Raw genomic sequence first — 12,845 nt, forward strand, 5'->3', positions numbered from 1 at the left:
TGCCCACTGTACTTTGTGCCATTCTGCCAGTTGCTCCACTGTCACAGTAAGATTACAGTTGTTGATTCCCCCATCTGTAAGGCTGCTGTTGAACTCCCAGTGTCCGTCACCAGGTATTTGCTTACATATTTAGGTGTTGAGTTCACTTAGGCATGATGATGGACTTGAAAAAGGAGATAGCATTTTTTGAACCTTGGGAAATCATCCCATTCTCAATCTTTGTAAATTTTGAGAGATAGTGTGTTTTCATTTGAATATGTAAACAATATTGAACAGTTGCGGAGAATGAACTTTTGAAGTACTAGAAAATACTTAATAAGTAAACAGTGATGTCTTTTAACATTTGTTGAGTTACCCTACTTAAATCTTTCTTGGAGAAATCTTAAGTGGCCCGTTATACCTAATAGGATTTGTGTCCATCATTACTGAACAAATATTAATTGAATACTTACTGCGTAGTTTAAACTTGACTAATAATGTCAGTAATGAAGGAATTTTAAAACCTTGACCTCAACCTATGGAAGGATCTCAGTTATTTATTTCAATATCCTTTTTAAAGATAAATAATAGAAGACATGGGAAGGTGATGCAGTTTGTCTAAGTTTTAATAGTGCTGGATTGCTAGTTCATTACTGGTTCCCAAATGTAGCGGAAGAGAAACCCTGCGGATACTTTGTAAAACTACATAGTTTTAAGCTCCACTGCAGAACTATGGAGTTGGTCTTCAGGGGTGGAGCCCAGGGATATCTGTGTTACTTAATTCTGGTAATTCTGATGTAGCTAGCAAAGTGCCTGCCAACAGACCAGCATATAGAAATGTATATTAGTAACCAGCTATGTCACTAAAGTATTGTTTCTCTGAAGTTAGCAGAAGTTGATATAAAACTTGTAGCTTAGATTTAATGAGGCAGGATTTTACGTGTGTTAATGGAAAGTAAAATCTGGCCTTTCCTGGTAAAGAGGCAGCTTGGTTCAAGGTAGGCCAGAGTGCTAATCCAAGATACACAGTTTAACAGCTTTGTGATGCTGGTTAAGTCTTTAAACAGAGTTTGTTTCTTACTTCAAGAAAACTACAAGATAGATATGAAAGGAAGGGTTTGGGGTTTTGTACAATCGTGTAAGTTCTGGGAACTTTTAAGGTATCAAGGACCTGTTATCCCATCCTGAGCTAAGAATGGTGATTCTGGCTACTTCCTCTCCTCTACCTATTAATATGCTTGCAAAGATTTATTCTTAAAAGTGCTTTTGGAGGTGGGGGGGGTAGTGCTTATGAGTTGAAGTACTTGTGAAGTCCTGCTGTGGTATCAAAGCTTTTCCATTTCTTTATTCCCTCCAAGGAGTGCTCTCTAAAGTCCTACTGCAAGGGAGGGTGTCAGCACCTAGTTCTTAGGGTGATGAGGACTTAGCCAAAGATGACATAACTATTTGAGTACACCTAAGGAATGAATGTTCCACAGATCCTTCTCTATTTCTCCTCAGCCCCATAGTAAATAGAGCCCAAGGTAGAAATAGCAAAGGCAGCTCATGCCTTTGTGAATTTTGCTCATCCTGTTCCTCCGGCCTGGCTAGCCCCTCTTTAAGGTTTACTTCTAAGGTTTACTGTAACCCCTCTTTAAGGTTTACTGTCTATCTTTTATAACTAGCCATTTTTAAAAAATTTTAAATTCAGTTAACATAATGGTGTTCTGTTAGTTCACAGTAGAGTTCAGTGATTCGTCAGTTGCGTATAACACCCAGTGCTCATTGTGTCATGTGTCCTCCTTAATGCCCACCACCCAGTTACCCCATCCCCCCAACTTCCTCCCATCCCGCAACCCTCAGTTTGTTTCCTGTAGTTAAGAGTCTCTTACGGTTTGTCTTCCTCTCTGATTTTGTCTTATTTTACATTTTTCCTTCCCTTCCCCTATCATTCTGTTTTGTTTCTTAAATTCCATATGAGTGAAATCATATGATAATTGCCTTTCTCTGATAGACTTGACTTAGCATAATATCCTCTAGTTCCATCCACATTGCTGCAGATGCTAAGATTTCATCCAGATAGCCATTTTTTAACCCTTTATTCTCATCAAGGACCAAATGTCTCTCCTCTCTATTCCGTGATGGATATATCTTGATAGCACATGATTTAAAACCATGGCCTTGATCTTCATTGTATCCACAACACCTAATACAGTTTCTGTTAATCAGTAAATCTCTGCTGAGCATGAAGAGTTGTATTAGGTGTTGGGGATTCCATGATGAGCAACAACAGGTGTGGTTCCTGCTGATAGGGACCTTGTAATCTAATGCGGTGGTAGTCAAGAGTTTTTCTACAATGAGCATTGTAGGCATTACGTAGGCATTGTGGACCATACAGTCACTTAATACTCTTCTTGTATTGGTAGCATGAAAGCACCCATAGGTGTGAAAAGGACTGGCTGTTTCTTTTTTATCATTTGAACTTAGAGTTTATATTTAGATAATTCTCATGTTTTTCATTCATAAGTGAATGAGCATGGTTGTGTTGCAGTAAAGCTGTTTAGAAAAATAGGAGGTGGGGGCGCCTGGGTGGCTCAGTGGGTTAAGCCGCTGCCTTTGGCTCAGGTCATGATCTCAGGGTCCTGGGATCGAGTCCCACATCGGGCTCTCTGCTCAGCAAGAAGCCTGCTTCCCTCTCTCTCTCTCTCTCTGCCTGCCTCTCCGTCTACTTGTGATCTCTCTCTGTCAAATAAATAAATAAAATCTTTAAAATAAAATAAAATAAACATAAGCTAGTATGTGGAGGTAACTGCTGCTTATTTAAAAAAAAAAAAAATAGGAGGTGGTGGCCTGCAGGCTGTGGTTTGCTAACCTGATCCCTGGCCTAGTGGGAAAAGTAAACAGTTAATAATCATACAAATGTGTAAATTTTGAGGTATGGCAAAGTAACGTTCTAGGATCCTGTGAAAAACCCTAACAAGAAGACACCTGGCCGTAAAGAGTCTGGGCAGGCTTTCTGGTGGAGGAGACATTTGAACTGAACACTGAAGGATAAATATGAGCAGGCAGAGAAAAGGAGAACATTCTTAAATTATTAAGGGAATTAAAGAATTAAGAGTCCTTGAGAGCAGAGGGCCAAATTGCGCACAGTGGGACATGAGATTGCAGCTGTACCCTGCAGAGATTTGCAGCAGTGTTAGGTATTTATTTGGTCTCTCTCCCCTATCAGTGGGAAGCTTCCCTTCATGGAAGAAAGGAATTGTGCAGTCATCTGCCTAGCTCTGAGACCTCAGACCTCTAAGATCTCAGGCAGTTACTTAGCATTTCTGAACCTGTTTTTCTCGTCCATAACATGAGAATTTTAAGGATAAATAATAGGCGTGAAAGCAGTATCATGCCATTCATTCATGTACATATGTGTGTGTGTGTGTGTGTGTGTGTGTGTATAAAATCTCCCCTTCCCCGCAGTAAACCCCAAATGAAATACTAAACGTCTAATCAAGGATGGGTAACTGTGGGTACTAATCATTCCTAATACAATTGCTATTAGAAATATTACTGAAATCTGCCCCTCTTTTTCCCTCATTTTTTTCTTTTCTCTTCCTCAAATCTAATGTTGATGCACAGAGGGACATTGCTTAACTCTTCTAGATGGCACTCAGAGCCAGAAAGGTTGCTGACCACTGTACTAATGTGTATGTCCATGTGTGCAAAATTGATCCACCTTTACATCCAATTCCTTTTTTATCTATTTGAATGAATATAAATATAAATATAAAGAACTGGCCATTACTTTTTTGTCATTGAATTTAGAGTTTATATTTAAATACTATTTTTAAATATCTCTTTCCTGCCTACTAGTCCACAAAGTCAGCAAAGACATCAGTTATGTCTGGTTTTGCACATCATTCCCTGTGCCTGGCATTCGGGTGAAAAAATACATAGGAAAGAATGACCTTTTCCCTACATCACCTAGCAGAAAAGTAATACCTGAGGTTGCAGCTATGTCTTTTAAGTACTTAAATAAATAAAGTGATTTAGGATAAAAAAGAGACAGCATAGGGTGACAGAAAGAGCATGAGCTTTGGAGTCAGAAGACTTGAGTCTTAATTCTGATTCTGCCAATGACTCTAGGTAAAATTCTTCACCTTTTCTAGGTCCAGTTTTCTTTTGTAAAACTGTAGGTAATACCACCTTGCATTCATAATATATAAAATATCTGGTATATGGACTGCCTGGGTGGCTCAATCTGTTTTAAGCATCTGTCTTCAGCTCAAGTCATGATTCTAGGGTCCTGGGATCAAGCCCTGTGTCAGGCTCCCTCTCGCTCGTTCTCTCAAATAACTTTCTCAAATAAATAAAATCTCCTTAAAAAAAAATCTAGTATAGTACCTACTATTCAATTAATAGTTATATTAATTAGCTGTTATTTTATTTAAACATAATAATAGTAATGAAGTTATATGTACACAAAGTTCTGAAGAATACCTTTTAATGAAATTCATCAGTAATATGTGGAAAAGGACCATACTCTGTCTAGGTTAAAAATTGGGAATTTAGGGGCGCCTGGGTGGCTCAGTGGGTTAAGCCGCTGCCTTCGGCTCAGGTCATGATCCCAGGTCCTGGGTTCAAGCCCCACATCGGGCTGTCTGCTCAGTGGGGAGCCTGCTTCCTCCTCTCTCTCTGCCTGCCTCTCTGCCTACTTGTGATTTCTCTCTGTCAAAAAAAAAAAAAAAAAAAATTGTATTAAAAAAAATTGGGAATTTATTGAAACGGGACAATTTATCGCAAAAATAAGAAATTTGCTAGGGCCTTTGTGTTGATAGTAGTATATACCCTAGGATTTAAAATCAAATTCATCGGTTGATTCAGCAGTAAAATATTGTGACCCAGTTATCTGCCAAGCACCGTTCTAGGTACTGAAGGTACAGTGATGAAAAACTCAAAAGTTACAAAACTTACATTCTGGTTCAGAGGAACAAACCAGACCTTTTCAGATTAGAGCTGAGAACTGTGATGGAAATAAAATGGGTATGTAAGAGAGTGGGCATTCAAAAAGCTACTTTATATGGTGATGTAGGTATAAATAATTACTGTAGCTCTATAAAAGACTTCTTGGCCCCTAGGAGAGTTGGGTGGTTTCTACTCTTCCAGTAATGAGAGACTTGGCAGTAATATCCAAAGCTTGCCCTTTTTTTTTTTTTTTTTTAATTTTATTTGACAGGGAGAGAGAGACAGCTACAGAGGAAACACAAGCAGGGGGAGTCAGAGAGGGAGAACCAGGCTTCTCACAGAGCAAGGAGCCCGACTTGAGGCTCAGTCCCAGGACCGTGGGATCACAGCTTAAGCCAAAGGCAAACGCCTAATGACTGAGCCACCCAGGCGCCCCTAAAGCTTTTGATGTATATTACGTTACAACTTTCGACTGACTCTTAACAAAATATATCTGAATACTAAAAGGAGGAAAGGAAATATTTTTGCAGTGGCCACCATTAGAAACTTTTCAGATGAAAGAGAGGGCCACTCAGAAGACTCCGTTTTCTTCCTTGAAATTATAGGATTCCTAGGAGCTGGAACTGTGTGCTAAATAGAAGAAATGCCTTAGAAACTAAAATGTCATGCTTGTGTTGGTTACTACACGGAAGAAACCGGTCTTCTTTTTCAGATTTCTTCACCACCACAACCAAGGAAGGATATGATATGAGGCAAGTGGACATAACTCCTTTAGAACAAAGGAAATTAACTTTTGATACCCATGCACTGGTTCAGGATTTGGAAACTCATGGTAAGAAATGGGTACCTCTTGAAAGAATGTTAACAGTCACAGTAAATTACCTAGTGAAGACAGTATCATTATTATGAACAATTAAGAGTCATTTTAAATACAAGCACCATCCATACAGTGGAATATTCTACAGTCAAAAAAATAGTGTTGAGGAATATTTACTGATAGGAGAAATACTCCGATTAAGTGGGGGAAAAACATAAAATTACATGTGTAGTATGATTTCAATTATGTAGAAAAGAAAAACTAGTTTCTAGGCTGATACTAAAGTTCTCATGGAAGTGCAAGGACTATTTAAGAATAGCAAAAAAGAAGACAAAAGATTACCAGATACCGAAACAGTAATTTAAATTATGTGATAGTACAGGAATAGAATTAATAGAATGGCATTCAGATACATGTAGACATTTTTAGCAAACAATAAAGAAGGTATTACAAATTAGGGAAGGGAAGGGCTATTTAATAAATTGATAGATTACATGGCTAGCTGTTTGAAAAAACATTAGATACTCTCACTGAAAAATAAATTACAGATTGATTAAAAGTCAAATATAAAAAAATGAGAGAAAAGCTATTAAAAATACTAGAATGTAGAATATTTTAAGACTTTGAGATTGAGGAAGCAAGACTTAAAACTCAAAAGTTAGAAATGTTAGGAACATACATGACAATGAACCTATTGCTTTAATATACGAAGAGTTCATATGAAAAAAATTACAGTAATTTTATAGGAAAATGGGCAGAGGCCATAAATAGCTCACAGAAAATAGGCAATAAGTATATGTAAAGTTACTTGACTAAAGAAATGCAAATTTAAGGATAAATAATTAAGGATAAATAATGCAGTGCCATTTCACTTTTTAATGCCAATTATAAAATCAAAGCCACTAGCAACATGAGGAAATGGATCAGTGGGAATTAAAATTATAAAGTGCTATTGGAGAATAGCCTAATCTGAAATTTTTAATTGTAACCTTTTTTTAACAATAATTTGATGAGGAAAAGTTATTCTAGCTGTTCAGGTTGATAAAGATATGCATTTTTTAAAAAAACATAAATACATATTTGCGGTTTACAGGATTTGACAAAACACAAGCAGAAACAATTGTATCAGCATTAACCACTTTATCAAATATCAGCCTGGATAGTATCTACAAGGAGATGGTTACTCGAACTCAACAGGTAATATTTTCATTATTATCATTTCTGACAGTTTCATCAGACAGTCTTTTTTATACTGCATCTCTGACTACCCACACACCTCCTGAACATAACTACATCTTCCTTATACTCTGCAAGGGAACCAGAGAACAAAAAGCAAAACTCTTTGGTGAAGTCAGTATCTAAAGAGATTGTGGAGTTAGAAGAGTCATAATAAAATTATGGTAGCACAGGGGCGCCTGGGTGGCTCAGTGGGTTAAGCCTCTGCCTTCGGCTCGGGTCATGGTCTCCGGGTCCTGGGATCAAGCCCCGTATCAGGCTCTCTGCTCAGCGGGGAGCCTGCTTCCTCCTCTCTCTCTGCCTTCCTCTGCCTATTTGTGACCTCTCTCTGTCAAATAAATAAATAAAATCTTAAAAAAAAATAAAAATAAAAATTATGGTAGCACAGAGAATGAGATTTTGTCAAATGTTTTGTTATGTGAGAAAATGATATATTATTTGAACTATATGAAGTGGTGATGGTAGATTGTGAAGTAACTTTTTCCCCATAGAAAACCTACCACAGTACAAAAGCCAATTAAAAGATAAAAACATTTTACTGTAGTCATGGGTGTTCTGGTTAATCTTCACAAACTTAAAAAGCTGAAAGGGACATAAACATGGCTGGGAACAACTTCATTAATATGCTTTAATTTGGATACATAAATCCTTAAGGTCAAATAATGCTGTTTACTAAGAACTTAGGATGAGAGATGCACAGAGCTGTGGATTTCTCATGTATTATTTTATGTAATTCCTCTGACAGTCTTGAGAAGTAGGTAGAATTATTCTACTTTGCCACTGAAGAGTGAATCACGTTGAGTCATTTTTGAGAGCTGTCACTGTGGTGCTATAGAGAAAAAGCAATAATTTTATATAAAGCATAGAATAAGCTAAGTGAGCTTAACTGTAGAATAATTCATAAAATTCATAATAATTCATGAATTCACTGTGTTTAAGAATTTGTTTTCTTCCTATAATTTTATATTTACATAAAAGATATATATATATTTTATACATATTCCCCCCCCTTTGGAGTTGACAGATGTTTTTACTTAGGAATTAAGATTTGTCTTCCTTTTTTATTCCTCCTTTCCCAGGTGATGTACTGTTAAAAGTATAGTTTACAATTTGCAGAAATACTTTTTAACATTATAGAAATATGATTGATATACAATGTTGTATTAGTTTCAAGTGTTCAAAGTAGTGATTTGACAATTCTCTACATTACTGAGTGCTCACCCATGATATATGTAGTCACTATCTGTCACTATACAATGTTTTCCAATGTTTTTACAATGAATGTTATTGACTATTCTAGGATTTATTTATTTTAAAACTGGAAGTTTATACCTCTTAATTCTCTTTACCTATTTCACCCATCACTCCACTTCCACCCCCCTCTAGCAACGACTAGTTTTCTGTATTTATGAGTCTGTTTCTGCCTTTTTGTTTGTTTTTTTTAGATTCTACATATAAATGAAATTATATAGTGTTTTTCTTTCTCTGATATATTTCACTTAGCATTGTGCTCTACCTCCATGTTGCTATCATTGCCAGATTTCATTCTTTTTTATGGCTGAACAATATTCTTGTGTGTGTGTGTGTGTATCTTTATGTATTACTATATCATCTTTATCCACTCATCAGTTGATGGACACTTGGGCTGCTTCCGTAATAATACTGCAATAAACATAATGGCATATGTATCTCTTTGAGTAAGTATTTTTGTATTTGGGGGGTTAAATACTCAGTAGTGTGATTACTGGTTCATAGGGTAGTTCTTTTTTTTTCATTTTTTGAGGACCCTCCATACTGTTTTCCATCATGGATGCACCAGTCTGCATTTTACCAACAGTGCGGAAATGTTCCTTTTTTCTTCACATGCGCACCAACATTTGTTGTTTCTTGTTGATTTTAGCTATTTACAACAGGTATGAGGTGATATCTCATTGTCTTTTGATTTGCATTTTCCTGATGATAAGTGATATTGATTAGGCATCTTTTCATGTGCCTGGTGGCCATCTGCGTATCTTCCCTGGAGAAATGTCTGTCATGTCTTCTGCCTATGTCTTAATTGGATTATTTTGGTTTTGGGGGGTGTTCAACTGTCTAAGTTCTTATATATTTTGCATACTAACTCTTTATTGGACATGTCATTTGTAAATATCTTCTCCCATTCAGCATGTTGTCTTTTAGTTTTGTTGACTATTTGCGGTGCAGAAGCTTTTTACTTTGTTATAATCCCAATAGTTTATTTTTATTTCTATTTCCCTTGCCTTAGAAGACATATTTTTAAAATGTTGCTACTGCCAGTGTCAGAGAAGTTACTGCTTGTGCTCTCCTCTAGGACTTTATAGTTTCAGGTCTTATATTTAAGTGTTTAATCCATTTTGAGTTTGTTTTTGGTATGGTGTAAGAAAGTGGTCCATTTTCATTCTTTTGCCTATAGCTGTCTGGTTTTCCCAGCACCCTTTGTTGAAGAGGCTGTCTTTTTCCCATTGCGTATTGTCTTCTGCTTTATTGAAGATTAATTGACTATGTAATTGTGGGTTTATTTCTGGCTTTCTGTTCTGTTTTTGTGCCACTACCATACTGCTTTGATTACTGTAGCTTTGTAATATAACTTGAAATCTGGAATTGTGTACCTCCAGTTTTGTTTTGTTTTTTTCAAGATTGCTTTGACAATTCAAGGTCTTTTGTCATTCCATGCAAATTTTTGGATTGTTTGTCCTAGTACTGTGCAAAGTGCTATTGGATAGGGGTTGCATTAAATGTATAGATTGCTGTGGGTAGTATAGACATTTTAACAATATTTATTCTTCCAATTCATGACCATGGAATATCTCTGCTTTTTTTTTTTTTTTTTCTTTTTCAAGATTTTATTTATTTGTTTGAGAGAGAGCTGGGGAGGGAACATGATGAGCTGGGGGAATGGCAGAGGGAGAGGGAAAAGCAGAGTCCTTGGTGAGGAGGGACCCCAGTGCAGAACTCCATCCCAGAACCCTGGGATCATGACCTGAGCCTAGGCAGATGCTTAACCAACTGAGACACCCAGGTGCCCCTATCTTTGCATTTCTGTGTGTTGTCTTGAATTTCTTTCATCAGTGTTTTAGAGGTTTCAGAGTACAGGTCTTTTACTTCCTTGGTTAAGTTTATTCTTAGGTATTTTATTATATTTGGTACAACTGTAAATGGGACTATTTTCTTCATTTCTCTTTCTGCTGTTTCATTATTAGTGTATGGAAATACAACAGGTTTTTGTACATTGATTTTTGTATCCTACAACTTTACTAAATTCATTTATCAGTTTTAGTGGTTTAGGGTTTTCTAAATATATATAGATACATATCTATATATAGTACATATAGTATATATATATGTATACTAGTACTAGTACATATAGTGTGTGTGTGTGTGTGTGTGTGTGTGTGTGTATGGTATGTTATCTACGAATAGTGAAAGTTTTCCTTTTTCCTTACCAATTTGCATGCCTTTTATTCCTTTTTGTTGTCTTGATTGCTGTGGCTAGGACTATATTAAATAAAAGTGGTGAGAGTGGACATCCTTGTTTTTTCTTCACCTTACAGAAAATGCTCTGTTTTTCCCCCCTGAGTATGATGTTGGCTGTGGGTTTTTCATAAAGGTCTTTATTATGTTGAGGTATGTTTCCTCTAGACCTGCTTTGTTGAAGTTTTTTATCACGAATGGGTGTTGTACTTTGTCTTTGTGCTTTGTGCTTTTTCTGTATCAAAAGGATAATATGATTTTTATCCTTTCTGTTATTGTGAGGTTATCACAATATGATTGATTGATACGAAAATATTGGACCATCCTGTATCCCAGAAATAATGGTGGTGAATGATTTTTTTAATATGTTATTGGATTCATTTTGCTAGGTTTTTTTTTTTTTTTAAGATTTTATTTATTTATTCGAGATCACAAGTAGGCAGAGAGGCAGGCAGAGAGAGAGGAAGGGAAGCAGGCTCCTTGCTGAGCAGAGAGCCCGATGCAGGGCTCGATCCCAGGACCCTGAGATCATGACCCGAGCCGAAGGCAGAGGCTTTAACCCACTGAGCCACCCAGGTCCCCCGCTAGTATTTTTGTTGAGGATTTTTGTATCTGCGTTCATTGGAGATACTGGCCTGTGGTTCTCTTTGTGGTGTCTTTACTTTTAGTATCAGGGTAGTGCTGGCCTCATAGAATGAATTTGGAAGTTTTCCTTCCTCTTTTTTATTTTTTGGAATAGTTTGAGAAGAGTAGTATTAACTCGCCTTCTAATATTTGGTAGAATTCATCTGTGAAGCCATCTGGTCCTGGACTTCTGTTCACTGGAGCCACCAGTGATTGTCTCTCTGTCAAATAAATACATTTTTTTAATCTTTTATTAACATATAATGTATTATTAGCCCCAGGGGTACAGGTCTGTGAATCGTCAGGTTTACACACTTCACAGTACTTACCATAGCACATACCCTCCCCAATGTACATAACCCAATCACAAATAAATACATTTTTTATTTGACAGAGATCACAAGTAGGCAGAGAGGCAGGCAGAGAGAGAGGGGGGAAGCAGGCTCCCCGCTGAGCAGAGAGCCTGATACGGGGCTCAATCCCAGGACCCTGGGATCATGACCTGAGCTGAACGCAGAGGCTTTAACCCACTGAGCCACCCGGGTACCCAATAAATACATTTTTTTTTTAATTAAAAAAAAAAAAAAAGATGCTTAACCAGATGAGCCACCCAGGCTCCCCAGTGGTAGGTCTTTTTTTAATTCAACAGTGGGAATTGACCAATGAAATGTAATTCTTTTTTTTTTTTTTTTTTTTTTTTTTAATGAAATGTAATTCTACTTATGAAAAGTTAGGGACACAGATGTTTTTTCTTAGCCCAAACTGAAGAGGTTACCACCCCTTTAACAACTGTATTAGGAGATACAGATGAAGGCGTTATTTTTGCTGGCCAATACCAGTGTAAAGGAAAAGATGTCAGATACTTATCTTCCTCATAAATTACATTTAGAGTCTCTAGTATCTTTTAGTTTTGCAGCATTGTCAGTAGTGAGGAGCACTTGGTCCCTGTCCACAGGACTCAAAGGCTATCTTCCTCTCTTATGTTACCTGTTATGATACCCTGTCACTAGGCTCTAGACTGTGACTGACATGTTCTTTTGAATTGGGATCCAGGAAGACTTCTTAAACCTGCTGATGATAGGCTTGACCATAAGACATTACAGAGAGATTTACTGTAGCTTGGTCATACCAGCATAAGACAACAGGGAATCAGCAGAAGGTAGTATACTAAAAGAATTCCAAGAAGCTTGTAAGGTTTTTTTCTGAGGTTCCTGTGATGTATGTCCACAAAGTGAGTGCCTTGATCATTGGAGGTAGTGGAAAGTACACCCTAAGTGAGAAATACATTTTTTTAAAGTTTTGTTTTTACTTTGAGGGCATGAGCCTTGCAGCAGGGAAAGGCTTTAACTCATCCTGAAAACACACATACAAGAACAAGAACACTGATAGCCCATACTAAGTGGCCGTAGAAGTTTGGCTGCTGGTATTCAGAAGGTCCAGAAGGAGATATGAAGCGTCTGAGAACAAACAAAAACAATTTTTCCAGTGATTGTGGACCAGACAGGTCAGACCCTGCTGGTAGACTGTTCTTGTAGTTTTCCACTAGTCTTCACCCCAGTACCTATTTGTAATTTGAAGTCATCTAAATGTACTACCATGGGTGAAGGTATGCAAAAAATGGAAGATGGAATTTGTCAGGGAGCCAGGAAGAACCAGGCCTCTGTCTTAAGCCTCCCCATACGCCTGACTCTTTATTCAGTTTATAACCATTGCTTACCCATTTTAATTTTTCTGATTTAGGAGTACACTGTCACCATGTTACAAGGAT

General features: G+C 37.1%; 1 protein-coding gene across 1 annotated transcript in view; it reads left to right on the forward strand.

The window, feature by feature from the left end:
• CCDC90B (coiled-coil domain containing 90B) overlaps positions 1–12,845 on the forward strand; it is a 38,463-nt gene that overhangs the window by 1,412 nt on the left and 24,206 nt on the right. Inside the window, exons 2-3 of the mRNA XM_047692610.1 lie at positions 5,624–5,743; positions 6,822–6,925. Coding sequence (XP_047548566.1) covers positions 5,624–5,743; positions 6,822–6,925 — 224 coding nt within the window. The remainder of the gene's footprint in view (positions 1–5,623; positions 5,744–6,821; positions 6,926–12,845) is intronic.

This window comes from Lutra lutra, chromosome 10 (genome assembly GCF_902655055.1).
Source record: "Lutra lutra chromosome 10, mLutLut1.2, whole genome shotgun sequence".
Taxonomy (NCBI): Eukaryota; Metazoa; Chordata; class Mammalia; order Carnivora; family Mustelidae; genus Lutra; species Lutra lutra.